This window comes from Scyliorhinus canicula, chromosome 6, assembly GCF_902713615.1.
Source record: "Scyliorhinus canicula chromosome 6, sScyCan1.1, whole genome shotgun sequence".
Lineage (NCBI taxonomy): Eukaryota > Metazoa > Chordata > Chondrichthyes > Carcharhiniformes > Scyliorhinidae > Scyliorhinus > Scyliorhinus canicula.
Genome location: NC_052151.1, coordinates 211,478,271 through 211,505,813, shown reverse-complemented (window position 1 = coordinate 211,505,813; position 27,543 = coordinate 211,478,271). Strand labels below are relative to the sequence as shown.

General features: G+C 47.2%; 1 protein-coding gene across 2 annotated transcripts in view; it reads left to right on the top strand.

Annotated features, from left to right (window-relative positions):
- The first annotated feature begins 203 nt into the window (after positions 1–203).
- Positions 204–27,543, top strand: part of LOC119967861 (NACHT, LRR and PYD domains-containing protein 3-like) — an 84,275-nt gene continuing 56,935 nt past the window's right edge. For both annotated transcript variants that reach the window (XM_038800909.1, XM_038800908.1), the window contains exons 1-3: positions 204–604; positions 12,996–13,112; positions 22,192–22,282. In XM_038800909.1, the coding sequence (XP_038656837.1) occupies positions 22,225–22,282 (58 nt within the window). In that variant the 5' untranslated portion in view covers positions 204–604; positions 12,996–13,112; positions 22,192–22,224. The remainder of the gene's footprint in view (positions 605–12,995; positions 13,113–22,191; positions 22,283–27,543) is intronic.

The window sequence follows — 27,543 nt, the reverse complement described above, 5'->3', positions numbered from 1 at the left end:
GAGAGTTCAAGAAGCAGCTGGGGTGAATATGGGCCAATTGTAGAATTGCAATAACAACCGATGATTGACCAATTGCGACCAATGCACAATATTTTGTTTCATCCAACTGCACTTCTTTTCAGCACTTAAATGGTTAATGTGTTTGCCTTTCGGTGTAACAATTGCCTCATTGAAACATCCGACACAGGCTGTTGGGCGTTGGTCTGAGTTGGTGGAGCATTGAATAGGTTCCGGTGGAGACATTAAGATTCATTCTCCACAGTTATTAATAAGGAATTGTTTGATACCAACTTCGTTCATAGTAGAAACAGCTGTGAAAACAAATCCATTTTTATTTTTTAAAACATCTTTTTTCCATCAGAGGACAGAGACAGATTCATTCCAATTCGATCATTTGAACAGCGGTTTTCAGGCAGTGGGTGGAGATAGTCAGATTCATTACAGCACAGCAGTCTTGTCCAATGGCGATGTGACCAATCTCAAATTCGAAAGATCAGTTCCAATTACTAAACTGATCAGGAGCAACCGCCAAATTGGTGGCCATGAATTTACAAGGACAAGAATTGGCAGGTTCCACATGGAAATGGAGAATCTGTGGATCAAGGTAACATTAGTATAATTTCCTAGCCTGTACTCTGTAACTTTCTTTCTTCATGTTAAAGAAAACCCAGTGAGATTATGTTGCACAGACTGTACAGCATTCCTCTTCCCTGTGGCTGTATCCCATCATTACCTAACTGAGCTTGGACAGTGTCAGGGGTAATCTGTTTAACAACCAACGCTCTGGATTTGCTTGTTGTCTACCGCACCTTTCAATTTTAAGAGGGATAAAGTGAGATGAATCACTGCGCTTTCCCATCTGAGCCTGTTCACACATGACTGGGCCCTGCATTTACCTTCCTCGATCTGGATATTTATCACAACATGTCTCCTTTGGGGAACATTTTGTTTTGAAATTTCTGTACAGGAAAGATTGACGCTTCGGGACTTCATGGGCTGGATTCTCCGTTATTTGGAGTATGTCCCCATGCCAGCGTCAGAACTGTGGACTTAGTGCCACATATTCCTAGCCCTGCAGGGGGGCTAGCAGTGACCTGGTGTAGATCTAGCAGCTTTTGCTGCAGATACTGGCCCTGCACTTCTGGGTTGGAGGCCGCGCATGCGCACGCCGGCGGCAGGCCTCCAGCAATGGCCCCCATCCAGGTGCTATGCGGTGTGGCGTACTCCGAGATAACGCTGTCTTTCGGGGCCTGCAGAATGGGGGAACCGACGCCGGTCCAGATTCAGTGCGGGGAAATGGATTCTCCGCCCCGCCCCCGGCCGGCCATGATTTCGGCATTGGGTTGCGGAGAATTGAGCACCACTTTTATGATGTAGTCCTGCCACCTGATGTTCATAACACAATCAAAGACAGCATTGCTCCCTCCCGCCCAAAACAAATACCAGGTCAGGATTCTCTGAGACACCTTCAGACTCTGCACCAAGCGATTTTCATCCTGGCTGATTTTAAACTCTTCAAAATCATCACGCTGTCTCACCTCCCGAGTTCACTTAGCTCCATATGACTCACCTGTCCATAGTCACAGTGCCCTCAACGACCTAGCCATCTCTAGTGGCTTTGCTATCTGATCACTTCTATTACTTTCAAATTATTTTCCCAGCGGTGAAACTAACTTAAATTTCCCACCTGTTCGTACATCGCCAGGAAGTAGCATACCTCAGGCCGCAATTCTCCGGCCTTTGGGATTCTCTTTTCCCGCCATGGGTTTCCAACCAGTGTGGGGGTCGCTTCAATGGGAGATCCAATTGACAAGTGGCGGGAGTAGAAAATCTCGCCGCCAGCGAATGGTGAGCGCCGAGAAATACAGAGCTAGGCGAATGAAGAAACCAGTCTGTAGTAAATTGACCTCAAATTTATGCAGAGATATTAATGTAAAAATGTCTGCTCCAAAACTTCCTTTATCAGCGAATTTAACGGAGGTGTTAATTTGTTATGGAATTGTACGTGAACGAGGATCGAGTGCCGTTAGTAGGAGGAAAAATATGATAACATAGATTAAACTCTAACTCCCTTACTGTTGATGAACATTCATGAAAAATATTCATAATGAATGGCTGTCTCTTCGTAGTGACAAACTAGCACAAGTGAAAAGAAAAACATATCTCCATCGTTCACACACATACGTACACAATGCATCTAAGATCCCAGTCCCGTATTCCAGCCAGGAGATAGGAAGAAGGAAAAAGTAGATATTATATAATATATATCCATGTCAGTCTGGCTTCTTTATAAAATCATTTCTTTCTGTTCTTGAAACTGGACAATTGCTGGGCTGATAAAATAGCTGCATTTGGTTACATGCTGGCTTCTGGAGGTTTCGGACAGCTGGAAAGCAAGCAAAGGCTAATACCCTACACCTTCTGGAATGTGACACTCCTTTCATTGCATCAGTCAACATAATTGATTAGATCTGCCCCAACTAGCTATGGTCAAGGGCAGCTGTTTGTGATTGTTTGCTGAGGTGGTGCTAATGGCCTCACCATAACCGGCTCCAAAATACAATGGGTTTCAACCAGAGGCCTTGCTGGTCGAATAGCTCAACTTGAAACCACCCTGTCACATGGTCAGGACTTGAGATGTCTGAACTTCATTAGGAATATAGATTTTGGATTTTATCTTCAATCGTTGCAGTGGCAAGATACACAGTGGTTAGCACTGCTCCCTCACAGCGCCAGGGACCTGGGTTTGATTCAGACCTTTGGTGAATGTCTATATGGAGTTTGCACCTTCTCCTCGTGTCTTCATAGGTTTCCATCTGATGTTCTGGTGTCCTCCCACGTTTTTTCATCCAAAGATGTCCCTCACAACATCACACAGCAGAGGGACGATGTGCTGGATAAGGAGGAGTAATACTATGCCTTGTCCGACGAGGAGGATGCAGGACATGGAGCCCAGGCAGGCACGGGAGGCCGCACAACATGTGCGCCAGGGCCAACGCGCACGGACCGCTCTGATCGCCTCCAGGTTCCTGTCCAGGAGAGGTGGTAGAGGGGCACAGAATCCGCAACCCAACCACAAACCCCCTCATCCCCACCCCCTCACTTCCAACCCCAGTAACCCCACCACCTGTAACCCCCTCTGTAATACATACCTGCCTCATTACAGGGTGGGGGTCCTGGGTTGGCAGTAAGAGCAGGTTTGGTCCATGGGTTGGATGATGGTGACAACCCATTCTGCATTGAGCTCTGGTGCTCCGCATCATAGGACAATGTCTGCCCACTGTAGCAGTTTCCACCATCCGCCTGGCTGATCCCTGCATGCGAGCTGGATATTCCATCACACGGTGCCATCAAATGTCTGGGGTGGTGGTGGTGGGGACGGTCAGGGGGAGGGTGGGGGAGGAGTAGGGTGGGGAGCACAGGCCACCCACAGAGTCCACACCATTTTGCCCCCCCCCCCTGTCCACACATTCCCACCCCCCCGCGCCGCCCGACTTAGCACCGAGGCAGATTGTAACTGTGGTTACAGGTGTTTATTGTGAACAAATATATACAGGTTTGTGCCCTAGCCCCTATAACTGAACTGTGCCATGCACCCTTGCCAACCTAACGTGTGTCTACCTTTCTGGCCTTACAGGCCCTAATGCTATGCCTCGGTGATTCCCCTGACGGTACAGCAGGAGTAGATGCTGCCTTCTGTGATTCCTGCCATGCGACCTGGGCCTTGCAACACCAGATTAAGAAATCCAGCCTTCAGAAGAACAAGAAGCAGGAGTAGGCCATTTGGCCCTTCAAGCCTGCTCCGCCATTCAAAAAATCATGGCTGATTTTTGTGGACTGAGCTCCACTTTCCCGCCCGAGCACCATAACCCTTAATCCCTTCATTCTTAAAAAAACAATCTATCTTTATCTTGAAAACAATTGCTTCACTGGGCAGGGAATTCCATAGATTCACAACCCTTTGGGGTGAAGAAGTTCCTCCTAAACTCAGTCCTAAATCTACCTCCCCTTATTTTGAGGCTATGCCCCCTAGTTCTGCTTTCACCCGCAAGTGGAAACAACCTGCCCGCACCTATCCTATCTATTCCTTTCATAATTTTATATGTTTCTATAAGATCCCCTCTCATCCTTCCAATGAGTACAGTCCCAGTCTACTGAACCTCACCTCGTAATCCAACCCCCTCAACTCTGGGATTAACCGAGTGAATCTCCTCTGCACACCCTCCAGCGCCAGTACGTCCTTTCTCAGGTAAGGAGACCAAAACTGAACACAATACTCCAGGTGTTCCCTCACTAACACCTTATACAATTGCAGCATACCCTCCATCGTCTTAAACTCCATCCCTCCAGCAATGAAGGACAAAACTCCATTCGCCTTCTTAATCATATGTTGCACCTGTAAACAAACATTTTGCGACTCATGCACAAGCACACCCAGGTCTCTCTGCACAGCGGCATGTTTTAATATTTTATCATTTAAATAATAATCCCTTTTGCTGTATTCCTACCAAAATAGATAACCTCACATTTGTCAACATTGTATTCCATCTGCCAGACCCTAGCCCATTCACTTAAACTATCTAAATCCCTCTGCAGACTTCCAGTATCCACTGTACTTTTTGCTTCACCGCTCATCTTAGTGTCGTCTGCAAACTTGGACACATTGCCCTTGGTCCCCAACTCCAAATCATCTATGTAAATTGTGAACAATTGTGGGCCCAACACTGACCCTTGAGGGACACCACTAGCTACTGATTGCCAACCAGAGAAACACCCATTAATCCCCATTCTTTGCTTTCTATTAATTAACCAATCATCTATCCATGCTACTACTTTACCCTTAAGGCCATGCATTATCTTATGCAGCAACCTTCTGTGTGGCACCTTGTCTAAAGCTTTCTGAAAATCCAGATATACCACATCCATTGGCTACCTGTTGTGTACCCCACTGGTAATGTCCTCAAAATATCCCTCTAAATTTGTTATGCACGACCTGCCCTTTATGAACCCATGCTGTGTCTGCCCAATGGGACAATTTCTATCCAGATGCCTCACAATTTCTTCCTTGATGATAGATTCCAGCATCTTCCCTCCTAACGAAGTTACGACGACTGGCCTATAATTACCCGCTTTCTGCGTACCTCCTTTTTTAAACAGTCGAGTCATGTTTGCCAATTTCAAATCTGCCGGGACCACCGCAGGGTCTAGTGAATTTTGGTAAATTATCACTAGTGCATTTGCAATTTCCCTAGCCATCTATTTTAGCTCTGGGATGCATTCCATCAGGGCCAGGAGACTTGTCTACCTTTAGCCTCTAGTCTCCCACTCATTGGTGCCACTTTGTATGCTTTTTCCTTCAATTTGATACTCTCCCTTATTTCCTTAGATATCCACGGTCGATTTTCCCTCCTTCTACAGTCCTTTTTTGTTGGTATAAACCTTTGCTGAGCACTGTGAAAAACCGCTGAGATGTTTCACCACTGTTCCTCAACATTTCACCGTAAAGTCTTTGCTCCCAGTCTACCTCAGCCAACTCTTCTCTCATCCCATTGTAATCTCCTTTGTTTAAGCACAAACCATTAGAACATACAGTGCAGAAGGAGGCCATTCGGCCCATCGTGTCTGCACTGACCCACTTAAGCCCTCACTTCCACCCTATCCCTGTAATCCAATAACCCCTTCTAACCTTTTTGGTCAGTTCAGGCAATTTAGCATTGGCCAATCTACCTAACCTGCACATCTTTGGACTATGGGAGGAAACCGGAGCACCTGGAGGAGACCCATGCAGACACGGGGAGAACGTGCAGACTCCGCACATACAGTGACCCAGCAGGGAATCGAACCTGGGACCCTGGCGCAGTGAAGCCACAGTGCTAGCCACGTGTGCTACCGTGCTGCCCACTAGTGTTTGATTTTTCCTTCTCACCCACCATCTGTATTTTAAATTGCACCGTATTGTGAACGCTCCTTCCGAGAGGATCCCTAACTATGAGATCATGAATCAATCCTGCCTCATTACACAGGACCAGATCTAGGACAGCTTGTTCCCTCATAGGTTCCATTACATACTGTTCTAGGAAACTATCATGGATACATTGCATAAACTCATTGACCGATCTGGTTAAACCAATCAACATGTAGATTAAAATCCCCCATGATAACTGCTGTACCATTTCTACATGCATCAGTTATCTCTTTGTTTATTGCCCACCCCACCATAATGTTACTATTTCGTGGCCCATAGACAACTCCTATCAGTTACTTTTTTGCCTTACTATTCCTGATTTCCACCCAAATGGATTCAACCTTATCCTCCATGGCACCGATGTCATCCCTCACTACCGCCTGGATGTCATCCTTAAATAACAGAGCTACACCACCTCCCTTACCACCCACTCGGTTCTTCCGAATAGTTTGATACCCTCGGATATTTAACTCTAAGTCGTGACCATTCTTTAATCATGTTTCAGTAATGGCCACTAAATCATAGTCCTTCACGATGATTTGCACCATCAACTCATTTACCTTATTCCGAATACGACGAGCATTCAGGTAAAGTACCCTTATGTTGGCTTTTATACCTCTGTTTTAGCCGCTCCTTTTAAAAAAATTAACTTAGAGTACCCAATTCATTTTTCTTTCCCAATTAAGGGGCAATTTAGCGTGGCCAATCCACCTATCCTGCACATCTTTTGGGTTGTTGGGGCGAAACCCACGCAAACACGGGGAGAATGTACAAACTCCACACGAACAGTGACCCAGAGCCGGGACCGAACCTGGGACCTCAGCACCGTGAGGCAGCAGGGCTAACCCACTGTGCCACCGTGCTGCTCTCAGTAACCTCTCCTAAGCTATTTTTCCCTTTAACTTTTCACCTATCTTTCCTTATCGTTGAACCCATATCTTCATCTAATAGCCTGCTGCTTCACTTTCCATTTATGTTTTTACTTCCCGTTTTATTCCTTTTAGTATTACAGGACCTATTCACTGAGCTGTCCTCAGTCACTGTACCCTGTACTGTGGCCATTTTTGATTTTTGACCATGGCTTCTCTGCCTTACACTTTCCCCCTTACTGCCTTTGGTTTCTGTCCCCGTTTAACTTCCCTCCCCCGGCTACATTAGCTTAAACCCTCCCCAACAACACTAGCAACCCCCCCCCCCCCCCCCCCCCCCCCGCAAAAGGCCATTGGTTCCTGTCCTGCACAGGTGCAGACTGTCCAGTTTGTACTGATCCTACCTCCGCACAGCCAATTCCAATGACCCAGGAATTTGAATCCCTCCCTTTTGCACTCTGTGCCTAAATTCACCTGTGCCCAATCTGTGCCCTCCCAATACGTCTAGATGTATTCCCGGAACACACATCCGAAGTGGAGGCGGCCTGCTGCTTTCCGTACCCTGTTGCCTGAGAAGAACCTGGCGGGCATCTTCTGGAGGGCCAGGACCTGGAGGTCACAGGCTTTTTTTCGAGTGACACTGACGTTGCTGCATGCCCCTCGGATGCGCCTGTATCAGGGAGGGGGGATTTAGAAAGGCTGGTCATTCCCTGGGTGGAAGGCCCTGAGAAGTTCCTCAGTGCTTATTCCTCCCTCTAGGTGCTCATGAGCCCCTGTGTTAGTCTGCGTTACGGAGGGGTTATTCCATGGTACAGAGGGGCAGTTGGAGTAAGCTCGAGAAGCCTCAATGTCATCTGGTGCTACCAGTTCTTAAAGCCCATCAGTGTCTGCAGGATGGTGTTAAACTACTCAGCCACGGTACTCGGGGACTGAGCTATGCTTCGGAGTTCTCCAACCATGACTGATGTCTTGCCCAAGGCTTTCCACTGAAAATGCCACCCTTGTAATGTTGGCCTAGGTGTCATACAGTGGCAGCAGTATCTCCTGGAACTGAAGGCTTTGGGACTCCTCCATTCAGCCTTGCAGTTGCAGGGATGTCACTGGTATTCCAAGATCTGCCTGCACACCTCAAGCAGCTGAAGGACAAATGTGTCCAAATGTACGGAACCTGACTGGAACACAGCTAAGTTTTGGAATTCAGCAGACCTCTGACTGTCTGTCTTATCTCTGGGACGTTCTTGTCTTCACCTGATGTGCATTGGAAGCAGTGTGTGCTCAGAGATAGTAACCCAGAGGCCTGTCTGCTAAGTTCACCCACCCAGGTCCTTGTCTCTGCGATGCTAGATGGTGCGGGTGATAGCTGTGACGGGTCATCTGTGTCGTCCTCGGAGATCCCCTCCTCGGTGCTGTCGAGGCTGGCGGGGAGGGGGGGGGCACTGCTGGTTGACGACCAAGGCTCATAGGTTGATGATCCTGCAAGACAAGGGTCGTGGTTTTAGTACATGGCCTGGTCAAGGGTATGGACAACAAAAAAAACTATTTTGAGGCTGTCATCTGGATGGAGGTGGAGTGGCTCGTCACTTTTCTGTTACAGGCCAGGTCTGCTCCTGGTCCTCCCCTGCGAGTTCCGTCGCCCTCTCAAACAAAGTCGAGATCCTTATTAGGCATTCCACCAGCTGTCTTCTCTCTCCCTCTGCAGTTGTGTGCAATCTTCTCCTCCAGGGACACAAAAGGGGATAATGTGAGCTGGACGTCTCGCAGGTCAGAGGACACGAACAGCTGGCATATGTGGGCACTGCGCTTAAACTTGGAGAAGTTCTGATGAGAATGCTGGGAGATCAGGTGCTGGGAACCCGCGAGGTGGTGGCATGTTGGTTCAAGGTGACATTCCTGGGGTTTATGGAAGGGTGGAGTGCTAAGAGGAGACAGGGGGCGTTTACATTGAACTCCCTTTCTCTTGGTCAGGTTGTTGGCACTGACCAGTGCTGTCACTGTCTCCCAGGTGGGATTGGTGACCTTGGATTGGCTGGAGGTTCTCCTGCCAACCCTTGGGGAAATTATGGCCTGCTTCTCCTCCCCAGCATCCAGCAATCCAGTGAGGGCCCCCTCCAAAACTTTGGGAACTGTTCTTCCAGCTGCCAACCTCTTGACTTGAATGAGATGAAGTTCTGTGGAGCCGGTTCGATGACCACCAGGGCGGGTGAATCAGTCCTTTGTGCCACAGGCATGGCGTCTTTCACATGGAACAGTTTTACGAAGTGTCCAGATTGCGATCCGGATCGCGCTGCTCGGGGCCAGCAGGATTCTCATCAATTTTCACCCCGAAAATCACACTTTGCCTTTTTTGGAAAATTCTTCCCCTAGTCTCTGAAGGGATCAAGGTGCATGGGAAGGAGACAGGCCTGTGGCGTTGAAATAAAGCATCAGCCATGATTACATTCAATGATGGAGCAGGCGCAATGTGCCGAATGGCCTCTTCCTCCTATGGGCTGAATTTTCTGCTCCTGTTTTCGTTGGAAGGGTTTAGTGATGAGAATGGAAAATCTCTTTATTAACAATGGCATGGAGTAAAAGAGCAAGGAGATATGTTGAACTTGTACTGGACAGTCGTTTGGCCTTAACTGAAGTATTGTGTACAGTTCTGGGTGGCGCAGTTTGTGTTAATTATTCTTAGTGACCAAGGCCAGTTAGATGCTATCAAACTGTTTCTGCTGGCTGGAGAGTCTAGGACCTGGAATCAGGTGAAGGGGTGGTCAATTTGGCGTCAAGATGAGAAGGAACGTCTTCAATCTGAGGATTGTGAATATTCACAATCCTATACTCCAGAGAGCAGTGGATAGTCAGTCAAGGAGTATATTCAAGAGATTGTATCACATTACAGGCTTCCCATCGGAACAAGGGCAACATTGGCTGAGTGACAGGAAACAGAAATAATCATGAATGCTGGTTGCTTTTTTCAGACTGGAGGAAGGTAGTTATTGAGATTCAGCATTACAAGAACCACTGCACTAACTCGGACATCGGAGAACAGGGCGCATTTTAAAAAATTACAGATGACCCAAAACTTGGAATTACCGTGAACTGTGAGAAGGATCGAGACAGACCTCAAGGGGATTTTGACAGGCCTGAGGCGTGGACAGACATGGTGGATGTTATTTGATGCAGAGCAGTGCGAAGTGAACATTTTGGTCTGGAGACCCAGGAGAGACAATATAGAATAAAGTTCACTGTTGCAAAGTAGTTGCAGGAATGAGAGACTTGGTGGTATATGTATACAAATTGCTGAAGGTGGAAGGCAGGTTGAGAAAACGGAGAAAAGGACACAAACAAATCTAGAGATATTGAGTACAAAAACTAGATATTTTTGATGATTGAAAAAGCACAGTCAGTTTCAATTGTAGTATTAGGTGAGATTCAGCGACCCATTTGTGCCCGGCACGGATCTGGGCACAATGGGTTAATCGCGCTCGAGCCCCAAATTGGGCTCTGCGCTGAGTGCAGTGATCCGACTCGCTCCACCTAATGGCGTATTGGCTCATTTAAATACTCGGATGCCAGATTCACCCGGGACTCAATGGCCACGTTTGTGAGACCTCGCCAGGGCTCCGTTTAGTATTGGACCACACAAACATGGATCAGGCATAACGGCACCTCGGAGAAGGGGGGTGGGGGGTCTCTCAGGCCATTGTGATATGATGGTTGGGGACAGGGTATGATACCCTGCCACTCCCTCTGGCAGCTGGGCACCTTGGCACTGGCAGTCTAGCATTGCTACTCAGGCACCCAGGCAGTACCACCCTGCTAGGGGCATTGCCAGGATGGCACTGCCAGAGGTTGGCCGAAAGGCCAAAGGAATTGAGGGAACGCAGGCCATGAAGTGTGAAGTGAGTATGCATGGGAAGGTTATGGGTCCTTGACCGACCCCCTGAGGTGGATCGAGTGCACAGGTCGCTGAAGAGGAGGCCGAAGGTAGGGGAGCAACCGAGGGCAATGGTGGTACGATTGGTTAGCAGAGATATGGCTGTTTGGGGGGAGGGAGGGGGGGTGTGGCGGCTGGGCACCCCTTCCCCGACCCGGCTGATTTCATGGCATGTTCAGGGATTAAATGGGCCGGTTAAGAGGTTGCGCGTGTTTAAAGAGTTTGAAGGCGGACGTCCTGTTCATACAAGAGACTCATTTGAAGGTGGTGGATCAGCTGAGGCTGAAGGAGGGACAGGTGGGACAGGTGTTTCATTCTGGGGCTGGATATGAAGAATGGGGAGATTGGCGGCGCTCTTTAATAAGAGAGTTTCATTTGCGGTGGGGGAGCAGAGTGGCGGACCCTGGGGATAGATTTGTTTTTTTTCAAATAAATTTCGAGTACATAATGTCATAATATGCACCCATGCACATCATGAGGTAAAAGCACGCAGTGACAGACACCCAGGTGAGCCAATCAACATACAGAACAGAACACGACCAATCACCAGAAAGGACACCAGAGAGGGGCTTCCACCTATAAAACACACGAGGCATCAGCACTCTGCCTCTTTCCACTGGTGATAGCTATACTGATAGTCAGGGTGTACAAATCATTCAACACCTCCTACACATGGATCAGAGCTAGCCTGGTCTAGATAGTTAGCTTTAGTTACTTAGGGTAGTAGAGAGTCAACCCACAGGCAGCTGTGTGTTTTTTTACTAGAGTTCAATAATTCTCATATTGAACCAACGCCTTCGTTTGGTGTATACCTGATCAGTTAATTGCATCGTGTGCAATCCGTGTTACCCCAGGCTGAACAACACAACACCTAATTCATTTTTTTTCCAACTAAAGGGAAATTTAGCATGGCTAATCCACCTACCCTTCGCATGTGTGGGTTGTGGGGGTAAGACCCACGCAGACACGGGGAGAATGTGCAAACTGCACACAGAAAGTGACCCGGGGCCGGGATTGAACTCGCGTCCTGGTGCCGTGAGGCAGCAGTGCACCATCATGCCGCCCTCTTGATTTGTTATGGTGAGCGGGAGGTGTGGTGCTGGTGGAAATTTCTGCCTCAAACTGTGACAAGTGGAGTTTAAGAGGCGAGTCTTTGCAAAGGTTCCAGGCCTGGACATGCACCGGCGAATCATGGGGGGTGGATTTTAGTACGATGCTGACCTCAGGGTTACCTCCCACTCACCATAACAAACCTACCCTCGAGGTCGGCATGATGGTGCACTGCTGCCTCACGGCACCGAGCACACGGGTTCAATCCCGGCCCTGGGTCACTGTCTGTGTGCAGTTTGCACATTCTCCCCGTATCGATGCTGGATCCTCGGTGATACCGGTCGTGCCTCGGTCTATGAGGGTGTCAGCAATGGCGAAGGAGTTGTTGGGAATTATGAAGTGAATGGGGGCGAAGGACCAATGCGGTTTGAGAAGAAAAGGGCAAAAGGAATTCAGGGGTTACTCCTGGATTGGTTTTTTTTTTGTCCTGGACTAGGCACTGTTGGCGGTGGGTGATTGGGACTGAGTATTTGGTGATTGTGGTGTCTGACCACTTGCCACAATGGATGGACTGGCGTGTTGAGGAGGCGAGCTCCAGAAGCCACAGTGGAGGTTGGATGTGGGGTTGTTGGCTGATAAGGAGGTCTGTGATAGGTATGGGGTAGATATTTGGAACTATGTGGAGCATAATGACACGGGGGAGGTCTCTGCGGCTACATTGAAGGAGGCATTGAACGCAGTGGTTAGAGGGCAGCTTATTTCGATGAAGGTTTTATAAGAGGTTTGGGTTGGAGCTGGAGCTCCTGTTAGTGGAGATGTTTAATGAGTTGAGGGGGGGGGGGTAGATGAGCTTCCTCCCACACTGTCTCGGGCATCTATCTCGCTCATTATAAAGAAAGACAAAGACGCAGAACAGTGTGGGTCGTACCGCCCATTATAGTTGGGTAGTTTTGGTTCAGCCCCTCCGAATAAACAGTTGGCAGTTACTCCAGGACTTTTGAGCTAAAGTAACTGGTAATTTAGAAAACGGGATGGGATTCATTGGGAACTGAATGGTTTTGTTGTTGGGAGAATGGACACAAGACAGACTGTGGCAAAAGGACGGAAACAAATGGACATCAGGGCCGTGTTTGTTGTGTGAGTCTGTAATTCACACTGTGAACATTTGTCTCCTTTTCTACCATACTATTAGATATAACCATGAATGACGGAGTGATGGAAGTGAACCGGATTGTGGACTGAGAGACAACCAGCACAAGATTGAGAGAACTCTTCTAATTCAGAGTTCCCGCAGATCGCCTGAGGAAAGGTAAGAGAAAGTCCCTTTTACTCTAATAAACGCTGTCCCTGTAGACAGTACACAAAGGTTACAGGCCAAGGCAGGAAATAGTGAGAATGAGAATGGGAAAGTGACCATGGAGAATAGATATCCAACATGAGGCTGTGTTCAGGAATGTGAAGTGAGATCAGTTTCTGACTTAAACCATAGTCACAAGTGGAGCAAGTGTGCATTTGGAGAGAATTCCAATCGAGGGCAGAGCCTAATTTAATGATACATGCCTGTTTATTGGGTGTGTTTGAACATACACTCACTGACTTAGATCTCAGTATTAAGATATTCTGAGACTAGTGACAAATCATATGGCAGATTGAACTGAGAAAATATTCCTGTGAATTCACTGAACATGATGCACAGTGAACCTCAGATCACCGCGGCCTCTGTAGAAGCAAAGATAGAATGGTTACAGCACAGAGGGAGGCCAGTTGTGTCTGTACTGGCCCTCTGAATGGGGAAATTCACCTCGTGCCATTCCACTTACTTTTCGCTATGGAGTATTGTCAGGCAGTGAAAACAGAACACAGCTTCATTACCTTTCCACATTCTCAATTTTTAATGCTGGGGGCTGTGAACATTAAACACTGGCTGAGTGTTTCTGTCTGTTTCGTTAGTCACAGTGGCACACCCTAGATTCATAGAATCCCAACAGTGCAGAAGTAGGCCTTTCTGCACGCCCTACCCCCCATTGATCATGTCCAAACCACCTATCCTGCACATCTTTGGACACTGAGGGGTAATTCAGCATGGCCAATCCATCTAACCAGCACATCTTTGGTCCATACAAGAATACACTATACAGGAACAGAGCAATACACTATACTAGAACAGAACAATATGAAGAGAGGTTGAGTAGATTAGGATTATTTTCATTAGAAAGACAGAGGTTGAGGGGGGTCCTCATTGAGGTCTACAAAATCATGAGAGGTATAGACAGGGTGGATAGCAAAAAGTTTTTTACCCAGAGTTACTCAATTACTCGGGGTCACAAGTTTATGATGAGAAGTTTAAGGGAGATATGCGTGGAAAGTTCTTTACGCAGAGGGTGGTGGGTGCCTGGAACGTATTGCCGGCGGAGGTGGTAGAGGCGGGCACTATAGCGTCATTTAAGATGTATCTAGACAGATATATTAATGGGCAGGGAGCAGAGGGATACATCCTTAGAAAATAAGCAACAGTTTTAGATAGAGGATCTGGATCGGCGCAAGCTTGGAGGGCCGAAGGGCCTGTTCCTGTGCTGTAATTTTTCTTGTTCTTTCTTTAATACACCATACAGGAACAGATCAATACCAGTCAAAGCAAACAGTGTAAGGGTCCTTCCTGTTGATTCCTTTCTTTATTTTTTGCTGTTATCATTTTGATCCATGGATGCTTAATAGACATATATCTTTAAGTTGAGCAGGGGAAATGGGGAATCCAAAATTTACAAAAGAGAACACCTTGCTAGCTTTGGACAGCAAAACTCAGACTTTGTGGCACCCAAGAGAAGGGGTGGGACTCGGTTCAATTGATTGGCTGGTGGCCAATGAATTGGCCTAAAGGCTGTTCTGTCAGGTAACAGGTGGTGGTTGGATCCTGCCTGAGTGGGATGATTTTCAGAGACCAAAGGAAAGCATAGTTTGAATCCTAGCCGCTAAAAGGGAAGGACATGCTCCCTCTCCCTCGTGTGCTCTCCAGAAGAGCTGCCATATTTCGAAAACTGCAGAGACCTGAATGAATCTACAGTGAAAACTTCGAACTGAAAGCAAAGTTTGGGGGGAAAAAAGGTGCCAGAAACAACCATCTGAAACAGACACTCTTATCTTTTTCCTTTCATCCTTATTATTTTCACTTCGCTCTTCCCCTCTGTGCTTATTTGTTGTGTGCGTATGTGTGTGTGTCTGTAGAATGGGGGCAAGTTAAAGTGAGGAAAGATTAGGAATTAGATAATAGTTAGTCAATTGTATTTGCTGCATTCTTCATTATAGTTCGTGTTATAAATAACAAGTAATTATGTTTAAATTTACAAACCTAGTGACTGTAATTATTGGGCAACTAAGGGCCAAAGACTTTGGGTATTTTTCTCGGAATTATTGTTTAATTCAATTGTATTGCAACTCCAGGTCAAATAGAGCTGGAATTGACCACACACTAGCCCAGGGGGCCATAACAGCAGGGAACATATTCCCACAACCAACATTAGATACAAAGCTAACTTCAGCTTCCCAGTGTGTTCTGAAATGGTAAGAACACAAACCAAGTAAAACAGTATGGAGTCAGAAATAGGGATGAATAATAGTATTAGAAACATGTTGGGAATACACAGTGCCTCTGGGGAGAGGAAAATGGGGCTAATGTTTCACCTCCATACCTCGTTCTGGATTGGTCATCAAACTTAACTGTTTCCAGCATTTTTTCTCTCTCTGCCACATACTTTCACTCCTCTGAGTTCTCTATCCTCCCTAAATCTCTCCCTCTAGTAAACGCCATTCTTGCGACCGACCCCGTGAACTTGCATCCTCAGGTGACCTCGTTACTCCCTTAGTTTAAATCTCAGATAATGCTATCTCTCATCATTTCCTTGTATCATTTTCCACCAACACCCTTTTTCAAGACCCAACCATATCTCCTTCATTATCTGGGCCTGGAAATAACTCATCCCCCAATTGATTTTCAGTTGCACTGTCAAAATCCCAGCTAATGCTTTTGACGCTGTTGTTATGGGAGCGGCGTTTTCGGAACCCCAAAATGTATCATGGAGTTCAACCAACCTCTCCCTTTAATGTATTGTTGCTTTTGAAGCACACAGCTTGGTCTCCGGGTGTGGTATTACAATTATGGACATGTGGGTTTTAAACACAAAAGAATGTTTATTCCATGAATTCAACTTAACCTTCTTAAATAAACATTGGATCCCTTAACACCCCTTACTTAAAATAATACAACACTAAATAATCCCTCAAAATGTTCCTTCAAACCTCCAAAAGACTTAACACCTTTAAACAGAAACACATCAGGTTAAATACATTACTATTATGAGTTTAAATCATCCAAATGATTCAGAGATAGTCTTTCATGGCAGAGATCACAGCAGACCCAGCTTACTGAAAACACAGACACACCCAAGCTCTTTTCTCAAAACAGGCTTTCTCCTTTCAAAACAGCTCACAGCAAAGCAGCCAGGCACTTTTTAGCTGCTTTCTCAAACTGAAACTAAAAACAGAAAAAGCAGAAGTGAGCTTCCCCCACCCTCTGACATCACTTCAGTAATGTGAGCTGCTCCATTTCTTAAATGTACATTACTTAAACATCCATTTCTTAAAGGTACTCTCACATGACACTGTTTCTAACAACAATTCTGCAGCTCCTGAATTATTCCACTCCACCCTCAACATCCAGCTTTGAAGGCCCAGGTGGCGGTAAAATAATTACTCTCTCACTCTGGCCATTCCTACAGCACAGCCTTGGTGTATGTCCCCTTAAGTACAAGAGATGCACATTTGAAAGGAAATGGGCGACAACTGATTAATGGTCACATTTCGCTGGACCACATGAAACACTGGTTCCATAGAACCATAAAATCTCTACAGTACAGAAAGAGGCCGTTCAGCCTTTCGAATCTGCACAGACCCCCCAAAAGAACATTCTACTAAGTTCACCCTCCACCCTATCCCTGTAACCGTGCACATTGATCTTTTCATTCCACCAAACTTGTACATCTTTGGATGCCATGGGACAATTTAGCATGGCTAATCCTAATCAGCACATTTTTGGACTATGGGAGGAAACTGGAGCACCCGGAGGAAACCCACATAGACACCGGGAGAATGCGCAAACTCCACACAGTCACCAAGGCCAGAGTTGAACCCAGGTTCCTAGTGCTGTGAGACAGCAGTGGTAACCACTGCTTCTGCTAAAACTGGTGATAAAGGAGTCCATTAATTTCTCACACTTATTGTCAGAGGTGAAGATGGAGGAGATAGAGGAAAGGGGCGAAGAAGAGAAAATTGACAAAATTGGCGTTTTGTGATAATCCTGGAAGAATTATCACAAAACGCCAATTTTGTCAATTTTCTCTTCTTCGCCCCTTTCCTCTATCTCCTCCATCTTCACCTCTGACAATAAGTGTGAGAAATTAATGGACTCCTTTATCACCAAGATCAACACCATCCAATTAGTTGCCTCGATCCTTCCTCTCACCCATCGGGGTGGAGCTTCCTCTAAAGTGCCCTCTGTCCCAGCCCTGAACTTGAATCCTTGTCTTGTTTCTCTCCACTCCCTTCATTCCCCCTCAGAGGATGGGTTTTCTATCCCTCCCGAGGCAGGTTCTCGCCCCGTGGATGCGGTGAGCCATTCAAATTTCCATCTATTTGGGAGGACTGGAGAATCCTATTCAGATCCTCTAATAGAATCCCTACAGTATGGAAGGAGGCCATTCAGCCCATTGAGTCGATGAGGCCGTTAAATCTCTTGATATGCCTCCCGTGAGATTTGCGGCACACTTCCTGATGTTAACAGATGTTTCTCTCACGTGCTGTCATTCTCTCCTATAAAATTTCTGTCCATATATTTTCTAACCTCTGTGAAGTTCATCCAAACTCCACTGTCCATGTCTTAACTCGCACTAAGTCCCATTCACCGTAACCCTCTGTGCTCATTAATTCCTGATGGTAACCAATTATTCTTCCTGGTGACTACCAATCATACCGATCCCTGGAAATTGTCTGAAGTTGAACCAGATTGCTCGCAATCTTTCTTGACCCCGAGATTATCTTGCAGTCATCTATCTGAGCCATTACTGAAATCACCGATTTCCACCTCAGTAACATCAATCGACTCCATCAGTTCATTAATTGAAACCCTCATCCATGCCTTTGCCTGTCTAGATCAGAATATTCTTATACTGTCCTGGTCAGCCTCCAATATTCTGCCATCCACAAAGTAAACTTCCTCCAAAGCTCTGCTGCCCATGTCCTAACTCATATCACTGGCGGGAATTCTTCGGAAACCGCCGGGATGGGCAACCACTCCGCACCTTCAGGGGCTAGGCCGCCGCCGGTGGTTTGCGCTGCGCCGGCCAGCGTGGAAGTGGCTTGGCGCCACCCTAACCGGCACCCAAGGGCCTCCGCCGGCCGGCGCAAGTGGGCGTATGCGCGGGAGCGCCAGCGTGTGCTGATGTCTTCCCAGCGCGTGCGCAGGGGGGTTCACCTCTGCGCCTGCCATCGCGGACTGTTACACCAGCCGGCACGGAGGAATAAAGTGCCCCCACGGCACAGTGGGCTCCGATCACGGCAGGGCCACCATGGCCACCATGGGGGCACCCCCCAGGGCCAGATCCCCTGCACCCCCTCCCCCCGCGAGGACCCTGGAGGCCACCCGCGGAGCCAGGTCCCGTCGGTCAGTACCTGTCGTAACATACGCCGGCGGGACCGGCCGAAAACGAGCAGCGACTCAGCCCATCGCTGGCTGGAGAATCAGTGGGGGGGGGCGGGGGCCGCTGCTAGCGGCCGCCGACCAGCGCGGTGCGATTCCCGCCCCTACCAAAACCCCGGCGCCGGAGAATTTGGCAGCCAGCGGGGGCGGGATTCACACCCGGCGGGGGGTCGGAGAATCCCACCCCACATTCTTTCTTACTGACCTATATTAACTTCCATTTTCATGACACTTCAATTTTCAAATTATCATCTGTAATTTCAAATCTATTCATAGCCTTGGCCCTCCTATGTTGATAACCTCCTCCAGCTCTACTACCCCTTTCTCTAACAAAAACAGTCCCAACTTGTCGAAAGTACCTTCACAGCTGCTTCCTCATCCCTGGAGCCATTCTGATTAATCTTTTCGGCACTTTCTCCAATGCCTTCACATTCTTCCTCAAGTTTGGTGACTGATATGGGCATACAACTCCAGCTGACCGAACTTATACAAATTCAACATACCCTCCTTGCTCTTGTACTTTATACCCAATTAATGAAGCCTGGGATACTGTGTGCTTTATTAAAAGCCCTCTCAACCTGTTCTGTCACCTTCAATGAGTTATGCACATAAACAAGTAGCAGCTGCACACCCTGAAAATTGTACTCTTTATTTCATATTGGGCCCGACCGAATGTCCTTGTCACGTCCAACTAATAGAAGCCCTAAAGTACAGAAACAGGCCATTCATCCCATTGAGGCGATGAGGCTGTTAAATCTCTTGATACGCCTCTCACGACGTTTGCAAAGCTCGGGCTGCCCCACAAGATCTAATGAGATCTTGCAAGACATCGCAATATGGATCTTGCCCTCATTGGGCGGGATCCTGATTTACAATGCTCACTTAAATATGTCAGCACCGGATTCTCCCAACGCCTAGGAACAAACGACTGCACCTGGAAGACCCTACCATGGTGCTGTTTAGCACTGGTTCACACAAATGTTGACCATGCATAACGGCACCTGGGGGGGTGACCCAGGTCATTGGAGGCCCCCAGCTGGTTGGGCTCTGGCCAAGGTGGTCCCCAGCTCTCCCGGGTTCCTGGCACTGTGAGGCAGCTGTGGTAACCATTGCTTCTGCTAAAACTGTTCGTTCTTCCAGGATTACAATTAAATGCCAAGTTAACTCAATTTTCTTTCCAGGAAATTATCTTCTTCGCCCCGTTCCTCCATCTTCACCTCCAACAAGTAGTGTGAGAAATTCATGGACTCCTTTATCACGAAGGTCAACGCCATCCAATTAGCTGCCTCGATCCTTCCTGTAGCCCATCGGGGTGGAGCTTCCTCTAAAGTGCCCCCTGTCCCAGCCCTGAACTTGAATCTTTGCCCTTGTTTCTCTATTCTTCCTTCATAGAACATAGAACAGTACAGCACAGAACAGGCCCTTCGGCCCTCGATGTTGTGCCGAGCAATGATAACCCTACTCAAACCCACATATCCACCCTATACCCGTAACCCAACAACCCCCCCTTAACCTTACTTTTTTTTAGGACACTACGGGCAATTTAGCATGGCCAATCCACCTAACCAGCACATCTTTGGACTGTGGGAGGAAACCGGAGCACCCGGAGGAAACCCACGCACACACGGGGAGGACGTGCAGACTCCACACAGACAGTGACCCAGCCGGGAATCGAACCTGGGACCCTGGAGCTGTGAAGCATTTGTGCTAACCACCATGCTACCGTGCTGCCTCGTGCTGCCTTCATGTTCTCTAAGAGGACGTCTTTTCTATCCGTCCCGAGGCGGGCTCCACTATCGTGGATGCAGTGAGCCATTCAAATCTCCATCTACTTGGGAGGGCTGGAGATTCCTATCCTGAGATCCTTTTCTCCAGGAGACACACTTCCTGAACCTTTGACCTTATTCTCCCTAAACTGCTGACCAATCAATTCCACCCCACACCTCCAAAGGTCCCATGCCTTCACTCAGTCTTTTTATTAGTTGATGATATTAATAGTGGTTTTTCTCAGGTGCTGTAGTTCTCTCCTTTAAATTTTCTGCCCATATATTTTCTAACCTGTGTGAAGTTTATCCAAACTCTACTGTCCATGTCTTAAAAGGGACTCTGTTTTTTCCCCCCGTAAATCACGGGGGGGGGGGGAAATCCCACCAAAATAAATCACTTCACGTGGAACTGTGGAGATCAGTGAGTCCCACTGGATTTCAGTAGGCAACTTGTTTGTGTCATGCCTGATGTTTTTTTTCTTTGTTGATGGGATGTGGGTGTTGCTGGCTGAGCCAGGATTTATTGTTCATCCCTTAGAGCATTTAAGAGTCTGTGGGTCGGGAGTCACATGCAAGTCAGACCAGGTAATGATGACAAATTTCCTTCCTAAAGGACATTCGTGAACCAGGTGGGGTTTCACGACAATCGACAATGGTTTCATGGTCATCATTAGACTTTTAACTCCAGATATTTATTGACTTCAAATTCCACCATCGATTCCAACCTAGGTCCCCAGAGCATAACCCTGGGTCTCTGGATTCATAGTCCAGTGACAATATCACTGGATCACTGCCTCCCCAGAGGGTGAAGAGTTGATAGTGACACTCGGGAAATGTTCGATCTCAGCTGTTGTATGATTGGGGAGGATGGACTTGTGTCAGGTTTAACAATGAACCAGGGGCAGCACGGTGGCGCAGTGGTTAGCACTACTGCCTCACGGCGCCGAGGTCCCAGGTTCGGTCCCGGCTCTGGGTCACTGTCCATGTGGAGTTTGCACATTCTCCCCGTGTTTGCGTGGATTTCACCCCCACAACCCAAAGATGTGCAGGGTAGGTGGATTGGCCACGCTAAATTGCCCCTTAATTGGAAAAAATGAATTGGGTATTCTAAATGTATTTTGAAAAAAGTTTAACAAGGAACCTGTGTTTCTTCTCATTTTTATATTTCTGTCTGACCCCTCATTAATATTTTTTATATTATGGGCACAATTTTACATTTCCCCATTAGCTGGTTTGTGAGTGGGGGAGGGGGAGCATAATATTTATTCGATAGCCTTCCTCCAAATTTGCAACCCCCAAGACTCTCTGTACTTTAATGCTTGGCCAGACGAGCTCCCCTCCCCGCCCCCCCCCCCCCCCCCCCCGCCCCCCTCCTCCCCAGTTCAGGCCGCCACTTACAGAGCATTTCCCCACCAGCCTCGGTGTTCAGGCTGGCTACAGGTGCTCTGAGGCAGTGGGGAGGCTGAAAATTAACCAGATTCAGGCCTTTGAGGGAAGATGGGGTGTGCTGATGAGGGGGCACGTCCATCAGCGGCCCCCTTTTTGATGTCAGGCTTCTCCACTGACACTCTGCACCCCTCTGCCTTTCTTGGGCCTTCCCACCCGGGGACAATTACATTTTACAGTCATGCTGCATGCAGTCCCAGTCCTGTCCACTGCAGCTTTTGACATCCCGGGAACGAGAGAGCTTCCAGCCAATTCGTGACAGGACTGCAAGTGAGGGGGCAAAAGTCCTATCTCCAGTCAGTCAATGCACATTGGAGCATCAAATGTTTGTGGGCAGTAACTATTGGCAGGAATGTGTTTGTTGCTGACTCTTCAGATGATAAGGGAAGCTCCTTCAACCTAAAATTCTTGGCCTGTATTTCTTGCAGAGCATCAGAAATCTGGGAACGGATGTCAATGTAATGGCTGAAGGTCCAAACAGGGGAGAAAACTCAACATCTTCAACAGGGATAGGAACAGGTAGGTTCACAATATATTTGGAAGCATGATTTCTGTTCCGAAACAATTTGCATGCTTTGAGCAGGAACCTGCAGCTCACAGAGGAAGAGAGAGCAGGACAGTGGCTGAGACAAATCAGGGAAGTTAGTGACCATCTGGTGATCATCTCCATTAGCAGCTACCGTCCGCCTTTCTCTCTCTTCCCGCCCCCCCCCCCCCCCCCCCCCCAATATCGAAACCTCACCTTTCCTCCTTTCCCTCAGGCCCTAACTTTACCGAGCCCTGAACATCTGGAACTTATGCTCTTGTCCTCTGCAGCTTCTGACATTCCTCTGACTACTCCAATCAGATTGGCCGATATGTAAAGGGCTACCAAATGGAATATACTGATGCATGACAGAGCTAGAGGAAGTCATAGAATTTACAGTGCAGAAGGAGGCCATTTGGCACATCGAGTCTGCACCGGCTCTTGGAAAAAGTACCCTACCCAAGCCCAAACCCCTACCCTATCCCCATAACCCAGTAACACCACCCAACACTAAGGGCAATTTTGGACACTAAGGGCAATTTAGCATGGTCAACCCACCTAACCTGCACATCTTTGGACTGTGGGAGGAAACCGGAGCACCCGGTGGAAACCCACGCACACACGGGGAGAACGTGCAGACTCCGCACAGACGGTACACCTTGTTGATTAGCCGCTGAACTGCATTTGTAGCCACAGTATGTATATGGATAATCTAGTTCAGTTTCTGGTCAATCATAAATCTCAGGATGTTAGCAGCAAGGGACTCAGCAACGGTGATGCCTTTGAACAGAATTTACAGTGCAGAAGGAGGCCATTTGGCCCATCGAGTCTGCACCAGCCCATGGAAAGAGCACCCTACCTAAGTCCACCCCTCCACCCTATCCCCATAACTCAGTAACCCCACCCCATCTTTTTGGACACTAAGGACAATTTTGCATGGCCGATCCACCTAACCTGCACATCTTTGGACTGAGGGAGGAAACCGGGGTACCCGGAGGAAACCAACGCAGACATGGGGAGAACTGCAGACTCCGCACAGACAGTGACCCAAGCCAGGAATTGAACCTGGGACTCTGGAGCTGTGAAGCAACTGTGCTAATGTGCTGAATGTCAAGGCACGATGGTTAGATTCTCTCTTATTGGAGATGGTTGTTGTCTGGCACTTGTGTGGCACGAATGTAACTTTTCAGTGCACGTCTGGAGATTGTCCAGGTCTTGTTACGTTTGGACGGACTGCTTCTGTATCTGAGGAGTTGCGGCTGGTGCTGAACATTATGCAAGCATAAGTGAGCATCCTCACTTCTGACTTTATGATGGAAGGAAGGTCATTGATGAAGGAGCTGAAAATGGTTGGGCCTGGGACACTACCTTGAGGTACTCCTGTAGTGATGTCCTTGAACTGAGTTCATTGGCCTCCATCAGCCACAACCTTTGTGCTCGGTGTATATCCAACCAGCGAAGAGTTTACCCCCTGATTCTCCTGGACTCCAGTTTTGCTCGGAGTCCTTGATGCCTTTCGTGGTCAAATGCAGATGATGGTGTAGTGGTAATCTTGTTGGACTAATAATCCAGAGGCTTAGGTTAGTGTTCTGGGGTCATGGCTACAAATCGCAGCGTGGCAGTGGTTAGCACTGTTGCCTTTCAGCACCAGGGACCCAGCTTCGATTCAGACCTTGGGTGACTCCTCAATGTGGGTTTCCTCCCACAGTCCAAACATGTGCCGGTTGGGTGGAGTGGTCATGCTAAAATTGATGTTGGGCGCTCAAAGGTTAGGGAGGGTTACGGGGCTAGGATGTGGCGCAGTGAACCAAATGGCCCTCTTTCTGCACTGTAGGGATTCTATGATGGCAAGAGCACCTCTGGAGTTCAGTTATTTTCTTCTTGTTCAAACCAAGGCTCTAACGAGGTGAGAAGCTGAATGAACCTGGCAGTACACAAACTGAACTTCAGTGAGCAGGTTATTGCTAAGCAAGTGCTGCTTGATAATACGATTGATGCCCTCTTCTAACACAATTATCAAGAGGAGACAAACGTGGGATTGCATTTTTCCTGCTTTTTGCGTACAAGACATTCCTGGGCAACTTCAATCATTGCAGGGTAGATGTTAGTGTTGTAGCTGTACTGAAACAGACTGGCGCGAGGAATATGTATGTTATGGAGCTCAAGTCTTCAGTTCTATCTGGTAATGTGCAACAAGTCAGGATTAATTATTGACCGCAGAGGCAAGGCAATCCTTGGTAGCAGTGAACATAACTTGACTGAATTTCGCATTCAGTTTGAGGGAGAAAAGATCGGCTCTTAAACTAGTTTTAAAAAATTCAATAATGGAAATTCTATGAGCATGGAGGAAGTGCTGGCTAAGTGAACTGGGAAATTAGATTGAAGAATGGGTAAGAAGATGAATGGTAAACATTTAAGGAGATATTTCATAATATTCAACAACGGCACAGTCAAAGATAACGAAATGGAAGAAACACACCATCTGGGGCTAACAAAGGCAGTTAAAGATAGTATCAAATTGAAAGAAAAAGCACAAAGTTCCACAAATGTTAGTAGCAGGTCAAAAGATTGGACAGACTGGAAAAAGCTACAAAGAATGACTGAGCAAAATGAGCAAGATATTAGTGTGCGAAAGAAAGCTGGGAACAGCTGGCAAGAATTTCTACTAGTAATCAAAATGGAAAAGTGTAACTAAAGCGAAACAGAAAATACTGGACAATCCCGAGTCTGACAGCATTTGTGGAGAGAAAAGGGAGCTAATGTTTTGTGTCTGGATGACTCTTTGTCAAAGCTAGAGAGGACTGGAAATGGAGTCAGATTTATATTGTTGGACTGTGGGACGACGTCACAGTCAGAGCAGGAAAAGGAGAGATAAGGAGGATAAAGGATTCTCTGATGGGATATAGATAGGTTAACTGAGTGAGTTAAAATGAGGCAAGGATGGACAATGTTGAAAAATGTGAACTTGCCCACTTTGGCAGGAAAAATGGAAAAGCAATATATTGAAATGGGGAGAAATTATTGCAGCATGAGATACGGAGAAATTTAGGTGTCCTGGTTCATGAATCACAAAAAATTAATACAGTAAGAAGTCTTACAACACCAGGTTAAAGTCTAACAGGTTTGTTTCAAACACTAGCTTTCGGAGCGCAGCTCCTTCCTCAGGTGAATGAAGAGGTAGGTTCCTGACACATATATATATAGACAAAGTCAAAGAATCAACCCAATTCTTTGAATGCGAGCAATTGCAGGTAATTAAGTCTTTACAGATCCAGAGAGAGGGGTAACCCCAGGTTAAAGAGGTGTGAATTGTCTCAAGCCAGGACAGTTGGTAGGATTTTGCAAGCCCAGGCCAGATGGTGGGGGATGAATGTAATGCGACATGAATCCCAGGTCTCGGTTGAGGCCGCACTCATGTGTGCGGAACTTGGCTATAAGTTTCTGCTTGGCAATTCTGCGTTGTCGCGGGTCCTGAAGGCCGCGTTGGAGAACGGGCATTGCGTGGCAATCACCAGGCAGGAATGTTCCCTTCCAGTCGGGAAACTTCAGCAGCCAAGGGCATTCAGCCTCTGATCACTGGGTAAGCGTACCTTTTTCGAGGTCATGTCCAGGGTTGTGGGGTGAGGTTGGAGCCGTGCCCACAAGTGGCGGTCTGCGGGGTACCAGAACAACCTGAACTCTTTACGGGGAGAGAGGCAGATGCCATAGCCTTAGCCTTCCAGATTGCCTGCCAGAAGCTCCTGCTCGGCTGAACATCAACAGCACAACTCAAGGCCGCAGACTGGCCGAATTCGTCAAATTAACAAATATAAAATTCGCCATTAGACATTCGGAGGAGGCTTCCGCAATACATGAAAGCAATTCACCAACCTGTTCATGACCAGCAACCAATGGGGGGGGGGGGGGGGGGGGGGGGGGGGGGGGGGGGGGGGCAAGGTGGAAAACACCAACCAGAACACAGGGAAAGCAGGACAGAGGGGCTAAGGGGCACCGAAGAGGTGAGAACCCAGAAGGCGCAGGCAAAGACAAGAGGGCGCACCTTGGTGACCCCAAACAAGCCCCTGGCATGTTCTAATACCACGGGGCCAAATGTAAATAGTGGAACAATGCAGTCGGGAGAATCAGCTACTGGGGCCTAAAGCCAACGGGCCTCAAATCTGTATATATGTTACCTATATGTCTCAGTTTTCATTATGTTTTATACTGTGTGTTTCTTTTGGGACTGCTTGTTCCCTTTTCTTGTATATTTAAACCTTTTTCAACAATGTTGTTACAAGTTAAATGTAAACCATACAAAACATATTTTGCAATAGCTGGCATTAGTGAAAATCCGCAAATAATCTGGTGGAAATCAACTCCAACCAGCAACGAAGATTGCAAAAGTTAAACGCAAGTTAAGGCGAATGTCAGTTGGGTTTCTGCAATTTTAACGTTGATTTCAAAATATTGCACTGGGAGCTGGTGCTGCCACCAAGCTCCTTTTCAAAATAATGAGTCGAGCTTCCATTGATTAATTAAGCTTGTTTCTTAGGTGCTCAGGCACCAGCAGGCAGAATTTTAAAGTTTTTACAAATTAAAGAATATTTAATTTACTAATAAGCTGATACCAATTAAATTACTAAATGTTTCAGTATTTTTTTCCAGTGATTTAAAATCGGTGATTTAAAATCGGGTGACTCCCAGGTAAAAAATTCATTTTTGACTGTCTTGATACAACTGCACCAGGTTACCACTATTAGGTGTACCAAAGACTATTGTTGAATGCATTGAAGAACACAGAACATAGAACTGTACAGCACAGTACAGGCCCTTCAGCCTACGATGTTGTGCCGAACTAGTCTGAAACTAAGATCAAATCCACTTCCTCACAATCATTCTAGTGCACTCCATATGCCTATCCAATAACCGCTTGAAAGTTCCTAAAGTGTCCGACTCCACTACCATAGCTGGGAGTGTGTTCCATGCACCAACCACTCTCTGAATAAAGAACCTACCTCGGATATCCCTCCTATATCTTCCACCATGAACCTTATAGTTATGCCCTCTTGTAACAGCTACATCCACCTGAGGAAAAAGTCGCTGAATGTCCACTCTATCTATCCCTCTCATCATCTTATACACCTCAATTAATTAACCTCTTATCCTCCTTCGCTCCAATGAGAAAAGCCCTAGCTCCCTCAACCTTTCCTCATAAGACCTGCAATATGTTGGTGTAATTTAAGACAATGGTTTTATTCAATTACACTGGTCATGG